This window comes from Ixodes scapularis, unplaced genomic scaffold (genome assembly GCF_016920785.2).
Source record: "Ixodes scapularis isolate PalLabHiFi unplaced genomic scaffold, ASM1692078v2 PGA_scaffold2__306_contigs__length_199485367, whole genome shotgun sequence".
Classification (NCBI taxonomy): Eukaryota; Metazoa; Arthropoda; class Arachnida; order Ixodida; family Ixodidae; genus Ixodes; species Ixodes scapularis.
In genome coordinates, this window is record NW_024609857.1 from 120,788,279 (window position 1) to 120,802,680 (window position 14,402).

At 49.3% G+C, this 14,402-nt stretch overlaps 1 protein-coding gene across 1 annotated transcript in view; it reads left to right on the forward strand.

Annotated features, from left to right (window-relative positions):
* LOC8030411 (zinc finger protein 64) overlaps positions 1-14,202 on the forward strand; it is a 45,045-nt gene extending 30,843 nt beyond the window's left edge. The window contains exons 7-9 of the mRNA XM_040215658.3: positions 1,905-2,168; positions 10,911-11,125; positions 12,301-14,202. Of these exons, the coding sequence (XP_040071592.2) occupies positions 1,905-2,168; positions 10,911-11,125; positions 12,301-12,582 (761 nt within the window). The 3' untranslated portion in view covers positions 12,583-14,202. The remainder of the gene's footprint in view (positions 1-1,904; positions 2,169-10,910; positions 11,126-12,300) is intronic.
* Positions 14,203-14,402: the final 200 nt, after the last annotated feature.

Genomic DNA, 14,402 nt, shown 5'->3' on the forward strand with positions numbered 1-14,402 from the left:
AAACTCAATCGAAGGCGAAAATAGGAGCTTATCGCAGACGACAGTGGAAGAAAACAACAACAGCAAAGTTGCAGACGGCCCTCAAAATGCCCGGGCCTAGCGTAGCAGACGAACCGGGGGTAGTAAGCGCCGAAGCGAAGGAAAGAAAGCGAAAGAAAACAAAAAATATACACAGCAACATATAAGCAGGAGGAAGAAAGAACGCGGCAGAGTAGCGTCGCCTCAAAGATATAAAAGAAAGAAGACTCAAAAATGGGAACAGTGGAGACGGTTCAACGGGTGTCGGCCTTTATCGTAGAAGTAAAGAAACAGCGAAGCAGAAGATGTTGGTCGTCCCCGCGCTAACAATCGGAATTTGTGCACTGTAAATAACGTGACTGAAATCACCTTTTTTCGCGGGGCTACGACGCTCTCCCCTTCTTTCTTTGCAAGCGTGAGAAGTCTGCTTTTTTCGTAACTCCGCTTTTGTTAATCTATAATCGCGTCAGATTTGCATATGCACAACGACTTCTTTCGGAGCATACTGACATCGCCGTAACGTACGTGGTTCGAAATTGACTTCTGCTTCTTCATCCGGAGACAATCTTAACGGGATTAGCCAGCTCGCCTGTTCAACGAAACGGTTATAAGCAAGACATTCATGAGAAATGAGAATTGCAACAACAAAAGGAATTGACTGATAAGAACAATAAAGTTGAAACGAAGCTATGTTCTGAAATGTTTGTACATTGCCCTTTTTCACGAAACAGCGCGAAGGCATACATTCGTGTTTTGCTTGCCTTACATAAGTTGTGACAGAATGCTTTCTTCGGGAGAACTCCGAAATTGCACCCAGAATGCTGTAACATCTTTCCCACGCGAAGAGAATGTCCTTCACTCATGAGCTGGCACCCACTTTTTTAACTTTCAAAGCAGCGAATGTCCGTGACAATTTTTTTTCGTTGGTCACCTCGCACGGAGATAGGTAAAACCAATGTATTTTGGAGAATTTGTCTGCTAGCGGAGACTCCGAGCTCGCCAGGGGCGCTGCAATCACTTTTCGCCCGTTTTCCGCGGGAGTTGCCAGTATTGGTTTCCACGGTATTTGCAAATGTTCTTACTTTGTTCGGCATATCCGAGAATTCCGCTTAAACGAGTTCGCCTTAACGGGAGTCTGCTGTATAAGGCGAGACATGGCCAAGGGATCGGGCAACCGGGAAGTCACATTCAACCTTTTTGCGTTCCAATGAGCTGCTGTGTGCATAGAACTCTTAAGTGCTCTTCAGAGACTATCCAGACAACCCTTGGGCATATCTCAAGGTAATGCTGCCCATGTTCGTGGGTTCTCAAGCTGGGTTCCCAGGAAGGTTCCCCAGAGCATCCTCGTGGGTTCCCCAACTTCCCAATTTTCTCGACCACCCCCGCTTTTAATTTAAGTGTTTTCTCAGTTCTAGCATTGTTTTAGCAGATCGAAGCCACCCCTTGATGCATAACTAGCGTAAAATACTGGGGGAGTGCCCACCCAACTTTCACTGCAAACTGGGTTAATCTGGACATGGGTGCTTGTCCGGTCAAATCTGTCGTTTAATGTATATTTTGCAGAATTCTCAAGTTTGGGAAATGTCAACAGTGGGGGCGCGGTATTTTACAGTATGTGCCAAGCATACCCTAGTACGCAGGTTACTGTTTACAGACTGTAGGCTTCTACGCCGCTTTAATGCATCAATTGCAAAACCAAGGAGGGTTCCCCGAGATTGAAAAGATTGAGAAGCTCCGTTATAGGAGAGACCTTGCAGAATTGCCTCGAAGAATAAAATTTTTGTGTAAGGCTCGTTGCTCGAAAAGATGGAATGTCTTCTCTTTTTTAATTATTGCACGCGATAATTATTCGAGAAAGAAACAATTGGTGGGCACCCTTTGCGCAGGCAACCTGGCGTCCCATGCGCGGCTGATGCACTCGGAGGCGGGGGTCCAGTGTGCCGAGTGCCCCTTCAGGGGCTCCTCGAGGAGGGAGCTGCGGCTACACGTGGGGCAGCAGCACCGGAGGGGAGGCGGAGCCACACTGCTGCGCTGCCCGCACTGCCCCTACGCCTGCGACAAGCGGCAGGCCCTACAGAGTCACCTGCGCTGCCACAGCGAGGAGCGGCCCTTCCGCTGCCCCGCCTGCCCCTATGCTTCCAAGCACCCAGGTAAGTGTCCTCTCCGGCATCGCGTCGGTTCCTTCGTTTCGGGCAAACTGCGGGCTGTGCTCGGTAGATGCTCTACAGGCACCTGGCCAACGATCGGCCCGCGTCCAGCCAATTATCAGCCCGCTTCCGTGACTTTCCTGCAGTCTGTTGCTCCGAACTAGAGCGACTACTTTTTGGAGCCTTTCAATCGGATAATGGGCTGTCATTCTCTGAATTAGATTTTTAGAAGTGTTAAAAGACAAAAATAATCCCTGGAGAAGGGGAACAAGAGGGACAAAGGACAAAGACAAATCTCCAAACACAGCTAGGTGACTGGTGCGCGACCGAAAAAATCCGCCTGGTCCGGGTATCGAACCCGGGACCTCTCCATTTCCAGTGGAGAGCATTATAATCATAGCGTTAAAAGGTTGAATCGGAAGAACTGGTGCTCGGATTGCGACTACCGTGAGAGTGGTCGGTGCACGAAGCGACTGTCTCGCGTTTATCTCCTAGCACGGAGCATCTAATTTTGAAATCATAACAGCCCAACAAGGCAAAACAAGGTTCGAATGCAATGTTTCTAGCAACAGTTCACAACGAGCGCGTGGTTTCACATTTAGGCGGGAACTTTCAACTTTAAAAGAACATGCTTAATTAATGTGGGTCAGGTGACTTAGAATTCGGATGTTCCATCTGGAGTCCTGCTCAAATAACCTTCATTCACAAACTAGAAATGAGTTGAGGTAGGGCTGCTAGGTTTGTCCTTGGAAGGTTTAAGTGGAAAGACAGCTGGACTAGCATGAAAAAATCTGATGATACCTAAGCACTTCTTATGAGTTGTGAATGCGAAAGTATGAATGTCCGACGATGTGGATGCTAGAGGCAGCGCCATGTTCGTCGGCAACGAGACGTGCAGAAGCATTGCTGACGATGTGGATGATGGAGATGACGGCACGTTGGTCGGCGGCGAGACGAGCAGAAGCCTCCAAATATGCGCCAACATGTCCGTTTTAACCAGCGCGGGGCCCGTAGTGGCATGGGGTTGCGGCGGTTAGTTTTATGGGTGCGCTGGTGACACGGACACGCAGTGCCATCTGGTGGCGATCGTTGAAACTGACGCGCGCAGTGGCCGATAGAAGCCTCGTTGCTGCGCGCCAGCCAACAGGACCTTTGTGATCAGGGAAACTAGGTGCCGTTTTCGCGCTTCAAACTGATTACGTCTGCTCGCTCCATGGGACAGTTAATGCTTTATCATTAAAACAAACTTAACTTACTTTCCGCTCACCGGAAAAAATTGTGATTAAAGCTTTTATTTTAAATATTAAAAAAGAAAACTGGAATATACTTACCTAAAAGAATGCGCTATGTTTCTACATGGAACAACCACACTTCTAAACTCTGGAAGTGGCGGGGCGGGACAAACACGTATGCCGATTTTGTTTTTGTTAAAATCATTAGAGAGTGGAACAGGTTACTGCAAGTGCAAGTGTGCTGCCCTAACAACATAGAGTTAAAGGGATACTGCAACAAAATTTTCGCACCTATTTTACTCGCGGCGAGAAGTTTCGGCGTTGCCATCTAGCGGAAGCCCGGCACAACCCAAAGTGAGGATTCTCGCTATGCTCTCGACGCCGCTTCTTAGAGCTGAATGGGCCTTCGTTCAGCCTCGCAGTCTCACTAGTAGCTTTTCATTTTATCTTTGCTTTTTTCTATAACATATTTTTGCATTCGTCGCGGACGATTACGAATTGGTGCGTCTGGCAGGTCCTCACCCCAGGCTTCAATGCTGCTAACTAGAGTGTTCTTTTTTTTTCTTGGGCAAAGCACAGTAAAGACATTCCTTTTTAGCTCACTAATGTTTTGAATTTTAATCTACAGTTGAACCTCGATTTAACAAAACCTGATTTTACAAATTTCCCGATTTAACAAACAAATTCTGATTCCCTGCATAGCCTATGTGCAAAGTCCCCCTTCCTCGATTTTACGAAGTTCCCGATTTAACAAAATAATTAGTGGGATCTTGGTGACTTCATTAAATCGAGGTTCAACAATATTTTCATTGTCAGTGTCAGAAAAATTCCTTGTCCCACTTTCTGACATGACACGGTTTCCTCTCTTGAGAAAAACAGTTATCTGTCCCGATTCTTGCATCTCTAAAATGTCAGAGGCAGTCCTGCACGTGTTTGCTTTTATACACATCCTGGATTTTACCAAACTTAATAAAATCATTGGCAGCACCATGTTTACTATTTTGGTAATTACATTGATGAAATGAATGCTCTTAGCATATAAAGATCGGATGAATATAAGTCTCTGCAGATTGAATACAAAGATGAATGTTGCATTTTGAAGAAGCACACAGCTTAAAAGCCTAACTTGAATTTAAAAACAAAACTGAAACAAAAACAAATAATTTTTATGTACATAACAGATAAAAATAAACAGGCAAGCTTCTATAGTCCGTTGCAACTCGAGAAGGTAGGGCGAAGGTAAGACGGGGCCAGTGCGGCAAAAGCAGACGAAACGCTGGAGAAGAGAGGGGGAACCTCCCTCTCTTTTGCGTGCCGTCTGCTTCCTCCTTCCCGGCCCGCCTTATCCTCGACCTACCTTCTTAGTTGCTACGGACTATAGTGTGAACCATTTTGCCTACGTATCTTTAACGAGTCATTCTGTTAAGATTGTGCATTTAAATTGACAAATGATTTGATGGACAGCTACAATGACAGCCATTTGAGACACTGAGCTGGCGTAGATGATATATGCGATGACCGTAATGACAGTATAATTAAAAAGAGAGGAGATGCAGGATTATTTTATATCTGATCTGCGAGTGAAGGAAATACTTTTCCGGTCCGGTAATAATATTACTGTTAACAAAATGCAACATACCCTACCATCACAGCCATTATTTTTGAACCTTACCTGACATTTTGCCCCGCTCACCATAAGCCATCTAATAATAATAATAATAAATCTTCAACTTAGAAACTCTAACCAAGCTTTATTAAAAAGCAAAAATCCCGACGTTTCGGAACCAACTCGGTCCCTTGATCACGGGTGACTGTTTTTGTCCCGCGGAACGGCCTGCCCACGAACCCGAACACCCCCGGGTGTTTTCCGGATTATCCCTCTTAACCCCGAAACGTAGCTGCTGGGAAGGGTCCCCGTCGACCGGTTTATGTTGCCACGTGTGCATTGAATGTGCCACGACTCCAACAGGAGGCGCCTCCGCCAGTTTTTCTCCGTTCCGAGGATGGAGCTGTTGTCAAGGTCGATGGAGTGGTTCGTCTTCTCGACGTGTTCGGCCAGCGCGCTTCCCTCCACATTTTTCTTCGCGATGTCGTAGCGGTGGCGCCGCAGGCGCTCTGGATAGTTTTTCGTTTCCCCAACGTACGACGCGGGGCAGTCACCGCAGGGAATTTTATAAACCAGTCCCTGTGCCCTCTCCCTCGGGGGGCGATCCTTTGGCAGGGGGAGAAGGCCGCCGATGGTCGAGGCTGGCTTGTGCGATACCGCTATGCCGTACTGTCGCAGTACTCGGGCGAGAACCTCGCTTGTGCCCTTGATGTAGGGTACACACACGCGGGTGGAGGGAGGGGGGGCGTCTTGGGTTGAAGGGGTGCGTCGAATTTTTTTGATCGTGCTTTTTACAAATCCAGCTGGGTAGCCATTCTTCCGCAGGTCTTGTTTTATCGTTTCGATCTCTTTTCGAAGGGTCTCCTCTGATGTGCAGACCGTGATCGCCCGTCTGACGAGTGCCGAAGCCACGGAAGACTTATGTGTCCTAGGGTGGCTTGAGGAAAAGTCCAGGTATCGGCCTGTGTGTGTCGGCTTCCTATACACACGGAAGTCCAGGTGGCCGGACTTTCTCACTGCACAGACGTCTAGGAAAGGGAGACAGCCATCTGATTCGTGCTCAATCGTGAATTGAATCGCTGGCTCGATGGAGTTGAGACGTGTGTGGAGACGGTCGATCTCACTGGTCTTTACAACACAAAAGCAGTCATCTACATACCGCAGGAAACACACGGGTGCTGGGGAGAAAGTGTCCAGGGCTTTTCTCTCGATCGCCTCCATTACAAGGTTTGCCACAGTTACGGAGACCGCAGCACCCATAGCCGTACCACTGGTTTGTCTGTAGAAGCGGCCAGCAAAAGAAAAATAAGTGCTGGATAGGCAGAATTCCAGTAGACGGCAAATCTCGTCCACCTCAAGGCACGTTCTTTCGGAGAGTTTCGTGTCAGACGAGAGGGCCTCCCGCGTCACAGACACTGCGAGAGGCACAGGCACACTTGTGAAAAGCGACACGACGTCGAAGGAGACAAGGCTCTCGTCGTCCCGCAGTTCGAGGCCCGATGTGAGCTCGATGAAGTGTCCAGAATTTTGGACGTACGTGTCGGTCTTCCCGGTTAAAGGCGACAGCAGTCGGTGGAGATGGTTGGACAACGCACGTAACGGAGACGTGGTGAAATCCACTATGGGTCGGAGGGGGACATCTGGCTTGTGCACCTTCGGCAGGCCATAAAAGGCCGGCGCTGAACCGTTCCGGCAAATGAGACCCAAGTAAAGGCCTCGGGACTCGGGATACCCATCAAAAATCGTAGAGAGCATTTTGTTTAGACTTGCCTGAATCTTGGCAGTCGGGTCCTTTGGCAGAATCATGTATGCGTCGGTGTTGAGAAGCTGAAGCGCCTTCTCATCGTAGTCCGCGCGGTCGAGTAGCACGGTTGCGTTCCCCTTGTCGGCAGGGAGGACGACGATGCTCTTGTCTTCTCTCAAGTTCTGAATGGCTGCTTTCTCTTCCGGCGTGTAATTTAACTGCTCCCGTTGGTGCGCCTTGGACAGCACGCCGATGGCCTTGAGGCGAGCTTCTTCACGGATGCAGGGGTCTAACTCACGCAGGCCATATTCGACAGCAGCTGCCATCGAAGCAATAGGCGGCGTTGTTGTGGTTAGGTTGAACTTCTTTCCCTTTGCCAGAACACGCGTCTCGGTCTCAGAGAGCACTCTCGAAGACAGATTCTTCACGAACCTCTTGTTGGTCTCTTGGGAGACGGCGGGACGCAATTGGAGAGATACGAGCTTCTTCTGGTGGTCCGAACTCCTTCTCTCAGCGGCCGACGTGGCAGCAGATCTGGCAAAGTCGTCGATGGCAGGAAAATGCTCCGGAGCACGGTATTCCAGTTGTCTCCGCAAAAAGAAGAGATCCAAGTCCCTTTTCCTGAGAGTTTCCCGGCATTCTTGAATCCTGGAGTCGAGCAGACGACGTTCGGCCTGTTCGACGATCCTGTGACCCTCGGTGCTGTGGACCAGGCGCTTCAGGCGGAGACTCTTCGGGATTAGCCGCAGTTCCTTGCAAGTCTTGTTGAACGTGAGGTGGGTTTTGACGGTAGAGATGGAGTTGTAGAGGTGAACATATCGCTTGGCAAGCCGCACCACCACAGGACCGTAGTCATTGCAAAGAGACTTAAATGTAAACATTTTCGACGGACATCCGTCTGGTTAGGAATGATTAATAAATCTTCAACTTAGAAACTCTAACCAAGCTTTATTAAAAAGCAAAAATCCCGACGTTTCGGAACCAACTCGGTCCCTTGATCACGGGTGACTGTTTTTGTCCCGCGGAACGGCCTGCCCACGAACCCGAACACCCCCGGGTGTTTTCCGGATTATCCCTCTTAACCCCGAAACGTAGCTGCTGGGAAGGGTCCCCGTCGACCGGTTTATGTTGCCACGTGTGCATTGAATGTGCCACGACTCCAACAGGAGGCGCCTCCGCCAGTTTTTCTCCGTTCCGAGGATGGAGCTGTTGTCAAGGTCGATGGAGTGGTTCGTCTTCTCGACGTGTTCGGCCAGCGCGCTTCCCTCCACATTTTTCTTCGCGATGTCGTAGCGGTGGCGCCGCAGGCGCTCTGGATAGTTTTTCGTTTCCCCAACGTACGACGCGGGGCAGTCACCGCAGGGAATTTTATAAACCAGTCCCTGTGCCCTCTCCCTCGGGGGGCGATCCTTTGGCAGGGGGAGAAGGCCGCCGATGGTCGAGACTGGCTTGTGCGATACCGCTATGCCGTACTGTCGCAGTACTCGGGCGAGAACCTCGCTTGTGCCCTTGATGTAGGGTACACACACGCGGGTGGAGGGAGGGGGGGCGTCTTGGGTTGAAGGGGTGCGTCGAATTTTTTTGATCGTGCTTTTTACAAATCCAGCTGGGTAGCCATTCTTCCGCAGGTCTTGTTTTATCGTTTCGATCTCTTTTCGAAGGGTCTCCTCTGATGTGCAGACCGTGATCGCCCGTCTGACGAGTGCCGAAGCCACGGAAGACTTATGTGTCCTAGGGTGGCTTGAGGAAAAGTCCAGGTATCGGCCTGTGTGTGTCGGCTTCCTATACACACGGAAGTCCAGGTGGCCGGACTTTCTCACTGCACAGACGTCTAGGAAAGGGAGACAGCCATCTGATTCGTGCTCAATCGTGAATTGAATCGCTGGCTCGATGGAGTTGAGACGTGTGTGGAGACGGTCGATCTCACTGGTCTTTACAACACAAAAGCAGTCATCTACATACCGCAGGAAACACACGGGTGCTGGGGAGAAAGTGTCCAGGGCTTTTCTCTCGATCGCCTCCATTACAAGGTTTGCCACAGTTACGGAGACCGCAGCACCCATAGCCGTACCACTGGTTTGTCTGTAGAAGCGGCCAGCCAGTAATTAACACTCGTAGTACTTAGCATAAAAGTTTTCAGCAATGCCCGTTTTAACGCACGGAAAAAAAAAGATAATTCCATTGGTGTCTACATATAGGCAAAAGCAAAAAAGTAAAACATCCTGCATAAATTGCTTTTTTTTTTTTTTTTTTTTTCTTTGATCCCAACACTGCGTTGCAGCTACTGCACTATAAAAAAAAAAAAGCGAGACTCGCTTGAATGTGGTATTTTCGGGACTTCGCTTTGTTGAACGAGCAAGAACGTTCTTTCGTTTTGGACAACATAGAAAAGACCATTAATTCTTTCAAATTCGCAGCACAACGGGTGACACGGACAACACGCAGAAGGTAATTCAGGTGCGGGAGAAAAGGAAGCGGATTATCGTATTATAGTTGGTGCCGAGTCCCACCAGTGGAATCTGCATTGGGGACGAAACAGACATTTGTAAAGAAAAGCAAAACATAACACAAAATACAATATGATTAATGGTGAAAGCATCTACTAAGTGGTTTGAGCATGTCATTGTGCTCGCCGGTACCTTTTTGCGCTGTTGTTATCTCGTTACTACTTTTCCAGTTGTTTCTCTTTTGGACAACATGCAGTCGCGTATGTTGTGTCAATGCTGGGAGAACAATAACAAACCAGTGTACCACCTCCGAAAGCAAGCGATCAGGTCGTACCGCTACGGCCTGAACAATGTAAACAAACCCGACATCTTCACATTCTGGGCATCACGTGACATTCATGTGCTGCTCAATGACGCTCCCTAAGGTAGTTCTCACCGCGAATTGTCGAAATGACGACCACGTTCTGGCCACACAATGAAGACACCAGTTTTTTTTTTTTTTTTGCTCGAAAATTTAATGTTTGGTTTATTTAAAAGGAATAAACGGAATTTCATTACATCACTCTGGATTCAAAGGCAGTGCCACCCTGCGGATGTATGGCGACAAGCTGCCTGCACGCGAGGCGTCAAACTTGGCCGAACCGGATTTTCTTTCTCTCTCTCGGCCTGTTCGACTCCTGCGGGGAGGGGCAACTGAAATGGCCAGGTTTTAATGCGTCGACGCCACCAAGTGGCAAAGCTCCCTACTTAGACAGGGCTCGGGGTTCGCACGCACGCGGCTCAAAACCAAACTTCCGTATAGCGGCGCCGCTTTTAAAGGCCGATGTACACTTTATGCTTTCCAGTCTTGCCTGCCTCCTCCTTTCCTACATCCTCTCCACTTTTTACCTTGCTCCAACTTGGCTCCCCTTTGCAGCTTAGGAGAGAGGAGCGATAAGAGGATTACCTTCCCTGCAGAAAACCGAGGTTAGTACGTCGGCCTTTAAGCTCAAAGTGGTGTAACGACATTCGGTTTATTCCTTTCAAATAATGTTTCGGAGTCTTTTTGAGCAGAAAATTGGCATCTCTGTGGTGTGGCCAGACCGTAGTTGACATTTAGACGTTAGAGTAGGCGCTAGAAATTTGTTGCAGTATACCGTTTAATATAATAATCTCGAAGGAAAGGTCTCGTGCATTTCGGCTGCTTCAGAACAGTGGGGCTGGGACGTGGACATCGGTCTCAACAAAAGCATATTGCCAACTGCGATTTAATATACACAAAGAAGCAGTAAAATAATGCATCTGGTGGTCTGTATTTAGTGTTTCTCTAGCTTGATTTTGTACAAAAATGCCAACGTTGCGTGTCGTCTAAAATTAAACAAAGTCCATGGGCCCTCAAACAACTTAAAACTCATCGTGGCAAAACCAACATGCCTAACCTATCGTCTGCTTTTCTTTTTTTCCGCTTTTCCGTCATTCTTTTTCTTATTCTTTCTCCAGGGACCACCGATATCTGGGCTTACGATTTGCTGCGTTCTGCTCTTGTCTTTAACCCCCCCCCCCCCCCCCCCCCCCTCCCCAATTAACAAAGACACGCTTTTTTCAACTTTGAAACCCTCCTGCCACGACACCCTCGAGCGCCATGGGGTAATCTTTGATTAAAGGAAGCGTAATCGGCGCCGTACGTCTTCACCAACGACCGTCAAAGGGCTAAGGAGTCTGTGGGGCTCCCTGCAGGCAACCTGCGCAGCCACGTGCGCAGCAAGCACCCTGCAGACGGAGGGGCCAAGCGGGAGGCTCGCCAGGCTGCCCGCTGCCAGGCTTCCCTGCGCTGCACCCTCTGCCCTGAGACCTTCGTGCGGGAGGACTCGCTGCGGTCGCACTGGCGTCTTCACCGGGACGGCGTCCTGCCAACCACTACGGCGAGCGAGCAAGCGCCGCCGGAGCATCCTGTGCGTTGCGCACCTTGCGCCCCATTCGTTTTTGTTTGTAGCGACCGTTCGACCATCCCCGAGTAAAGTGCCCTTACGGTTTAAACACTACCTTGAAAAATTTTAACGATCTCTCAATGCGTTACAATGCGCCACAATGCTACTAGTGTGCCCATAATAGGTCCAAAGGTTTCTGTGCTGCCTTGTTATGCCAAAGCTGAAACTGGCGAGGGTAACTTACTACGAGTAGAAGATGGACGAGTGTTCCTCGTGATTGAAAAGTTTTAGAAGGCCCGAGGCACCGTGCGCAAGGTGGGCTCAACGGCCTTTTGAAGAGACTGCATAAATGGGCTTCTTCATAGGTTGATACGTAATTTCGCGCAAAGAGGGGTGGACTTATCGTTTCGCCACCCTAGGAGACAAAATGCCCTGCCCCCTCAGGTTATAAGAAACATATGCGTGTACACATTTCTGCACCCCAGTTTCTGGGGGAATTTCGGAGGAGGTTACCAATATCGTCAGTTCCGCAACATATTGTGCGAGCTCAAAGTGACAACGGTCTTCGCTGCTGCTGGGGGGCGGCAAGTGCGGAAGTTTAGATTGCAAGGAGTGTAAGGCAGCTGAACTGGCTCTCCGTCACCCCAAAAAGCATTAGCAGTTGCTAGGTTTTACGAGATCACAAGTTTTCTCATTCTGGTTCCCCGCAAAAAAGTTATGAATGAGGTTCTACCGTAGTTTCATAGGTTGAACGAGGTATGAAAGAGGTTCTATCATAGTCTACCATAGCGCCCTGTCCTGTTGTCTTTCTGTTTCTGTGTGTATATTTCGGCGCTATTCCACCGTAGATATGTACCAACTGGCCCATATAAGTACCTTGCTCTACCATAGTTTCGCTTTTAATTAATAAATGTGCCAATAGAAACCACGACTGTCGTAAATCATAGCACAACACGTTTGGAAACTGATTCAGGCAGTTTCCTCGACGAGCCAACGTGTTATCGAGTCCGCATAGGCCGTGTTCCAAATTTTACTTGAAAGAATCTGAGTTATACCCTCACCGTCTGTTAATATTTAATGTCGGTTTCGTCGACTGATATCGGGCGACGGGCGGCGACGACACGGCTGACGCTAGGGGCATTTCGATGGAACGCAAGTACCCGGGTTTCCGAAGCAAACGTTTCCCGTCACTCCATCAGGCAAACACCGGAGCGAGCCCCGTCGTCGCCGCCACCGAGGAGGCCCCGCCGCAGCCTCCGCGTGCGGAGGAGGTTCCCGCTGCGCAGGAGGCGGTGACGGCTGAGGGCGCCACCCTGGAGTGCCTGCTCTCGGAGCCCGCCCGGATGACGCTGGAGTTGCTGTCGGACAAGCAGCTGCTCCTGCTCACGGGGGTTGGGCAGGACGCTGGAGGCCCCCTGCTGCTCACGCCCCTGCAGCCGGCGGACCTCGCGCTGCTCACCTCCCCGGAGATGGAGGGCTGAGGCACTCTCCGGACCACAGTGCCTGGAACGAGCCTCGGGCCGGCGCGTTTGGAGTCCCCGTATTACCCACGTAACACAAAGAAGCAATTGCGTCGTGCGTGTGTTTGAGCGGGGGGAAGTCAGACGGCCGGCACTATGGGTACCTGACAGACTCATACAGTACTCATTACAAGTAATCAAGCTACTTTCGATGAATTACTTTTTGGAGCTGTTTTGTAATCGTTTGACTACGTTAATAAGGAAGTGATTGCAGGAGTAATCCGATTACCTTTGGAATTACTAAAATATCTCGTAGTCGTTACTATTTTTCCCTCCCCTTTCTAATGGCACCCTTTGTTTGTACAAATTTTCTACCTAGAAATCCTCTGACCAAGTCTCTGACTGGAAGATGGTATACCATCATTAGCGGATTAACAAGATGAGTAGGTTATAATTGGGTAATTGTAATCCAATAGCAGACAATGTGAAAGAGCCTTTTCCAAACCGGCGGAAAAATTGTTGTTTTGAAAATCTGAAGTAATCAGAAAAGTGACGGTTACTTTCTAGACTTTTCTTCTCGAGTAATCTAATTAAGCACTCAATAACTGAGTGCAGTTGTTGTTGTAATCGATTACTTTTGTCAAGCACTGTGTGCAAAACTGACATCTAATGACTCCGCCGTAGATGAGAAATTTCCTCTACGGTGGACAAAAACCGCCAGCCTGGAACCCTAAGGTGCACCACACAGCAGCAACGGATGACCGCACGCCGGTACGACGCGCGTCCAGATCGGAGTGGGCAAAGGGGAGGGTGCCGAACCCATGCCGGGCTCTGGAGCACAAGTTCTCGCTCCACGTGCTTCGAGCCGCGGGGCGCTGGCGCACTCGGCCACCGATCCCCCTTCCCCCGCCACGGAAGCTGCGCCGAAGCGACATGAAGTTGCGTCCCTAGTGGTTAGTCGTGGAAGTTCCGGCATACAACAAGGGCGAGTGTCACCGTCGTCATGACATCTCGACTCGTGTCTGCCGAAGCTCTCGTGCAGCTTCGAGTTGAAGAGCAGTTCATGCCAGAGCGGGTGCCTGCTGCATCCACTTCTGCTGTTGTGCCACCACCGGGATCACAGCGGGCGAGAGAGCGGCACGAGTGCAACATCCTTGGGCGGAGATTGGGGGACTAAAGATGGGGACGTGGTGAACGCCCTGGTCGGGGAAACATTCCGGGCACTGTACCCCGACAAGCTGCTGCCTTGGATGAAACGTTTCTCTGGACCGAGTGCCTTGAAGACTCCTTGCGTCGAACTCTCAAAGTCCTTCCACATTACTCCCAAAGGCCTGTTTGTGCAAGGTCAGAAACAAAGAAAGTTTTGTACTAGGTGGCACGTACGTATGCAAACTCCTTAAAAAAGGGTCGTAAAAAAAAATTAAAATTTCTCGTTAAAATTTTTTTTTTTTTTGCCTCTTTAGCCATTAGGCACGCGATTTTCGAGGGATTTTGGCAAGCTGTCTTGTCAATATTTTGCTATTCACCTTTCATGAGCATGTTGTCCAAGCACCCCTACTCTATGAGATTATAGGCAAGCACGTAGAGTGCACAAAACAATTTATTTTGTGTTTGAATAAAAAGATTTAAGGGACAGAGTCACCCTGTGAGTTGTACACCTTTTTGTATCGAGGTGGCTCGTGTGGTTGGTCACGATCAGTATCTATTTCATACATGCGAGTCTTGGTTTGGTTTCGGTTTCAAACCCACGGGGTTGAGCAGGTAAGTATTGTCTAAAGAAGACAAAGCCGGCAAGCCTTAGTTTTTCTTTTAATGCGTGGGAGACACCCAACCGAGTAATT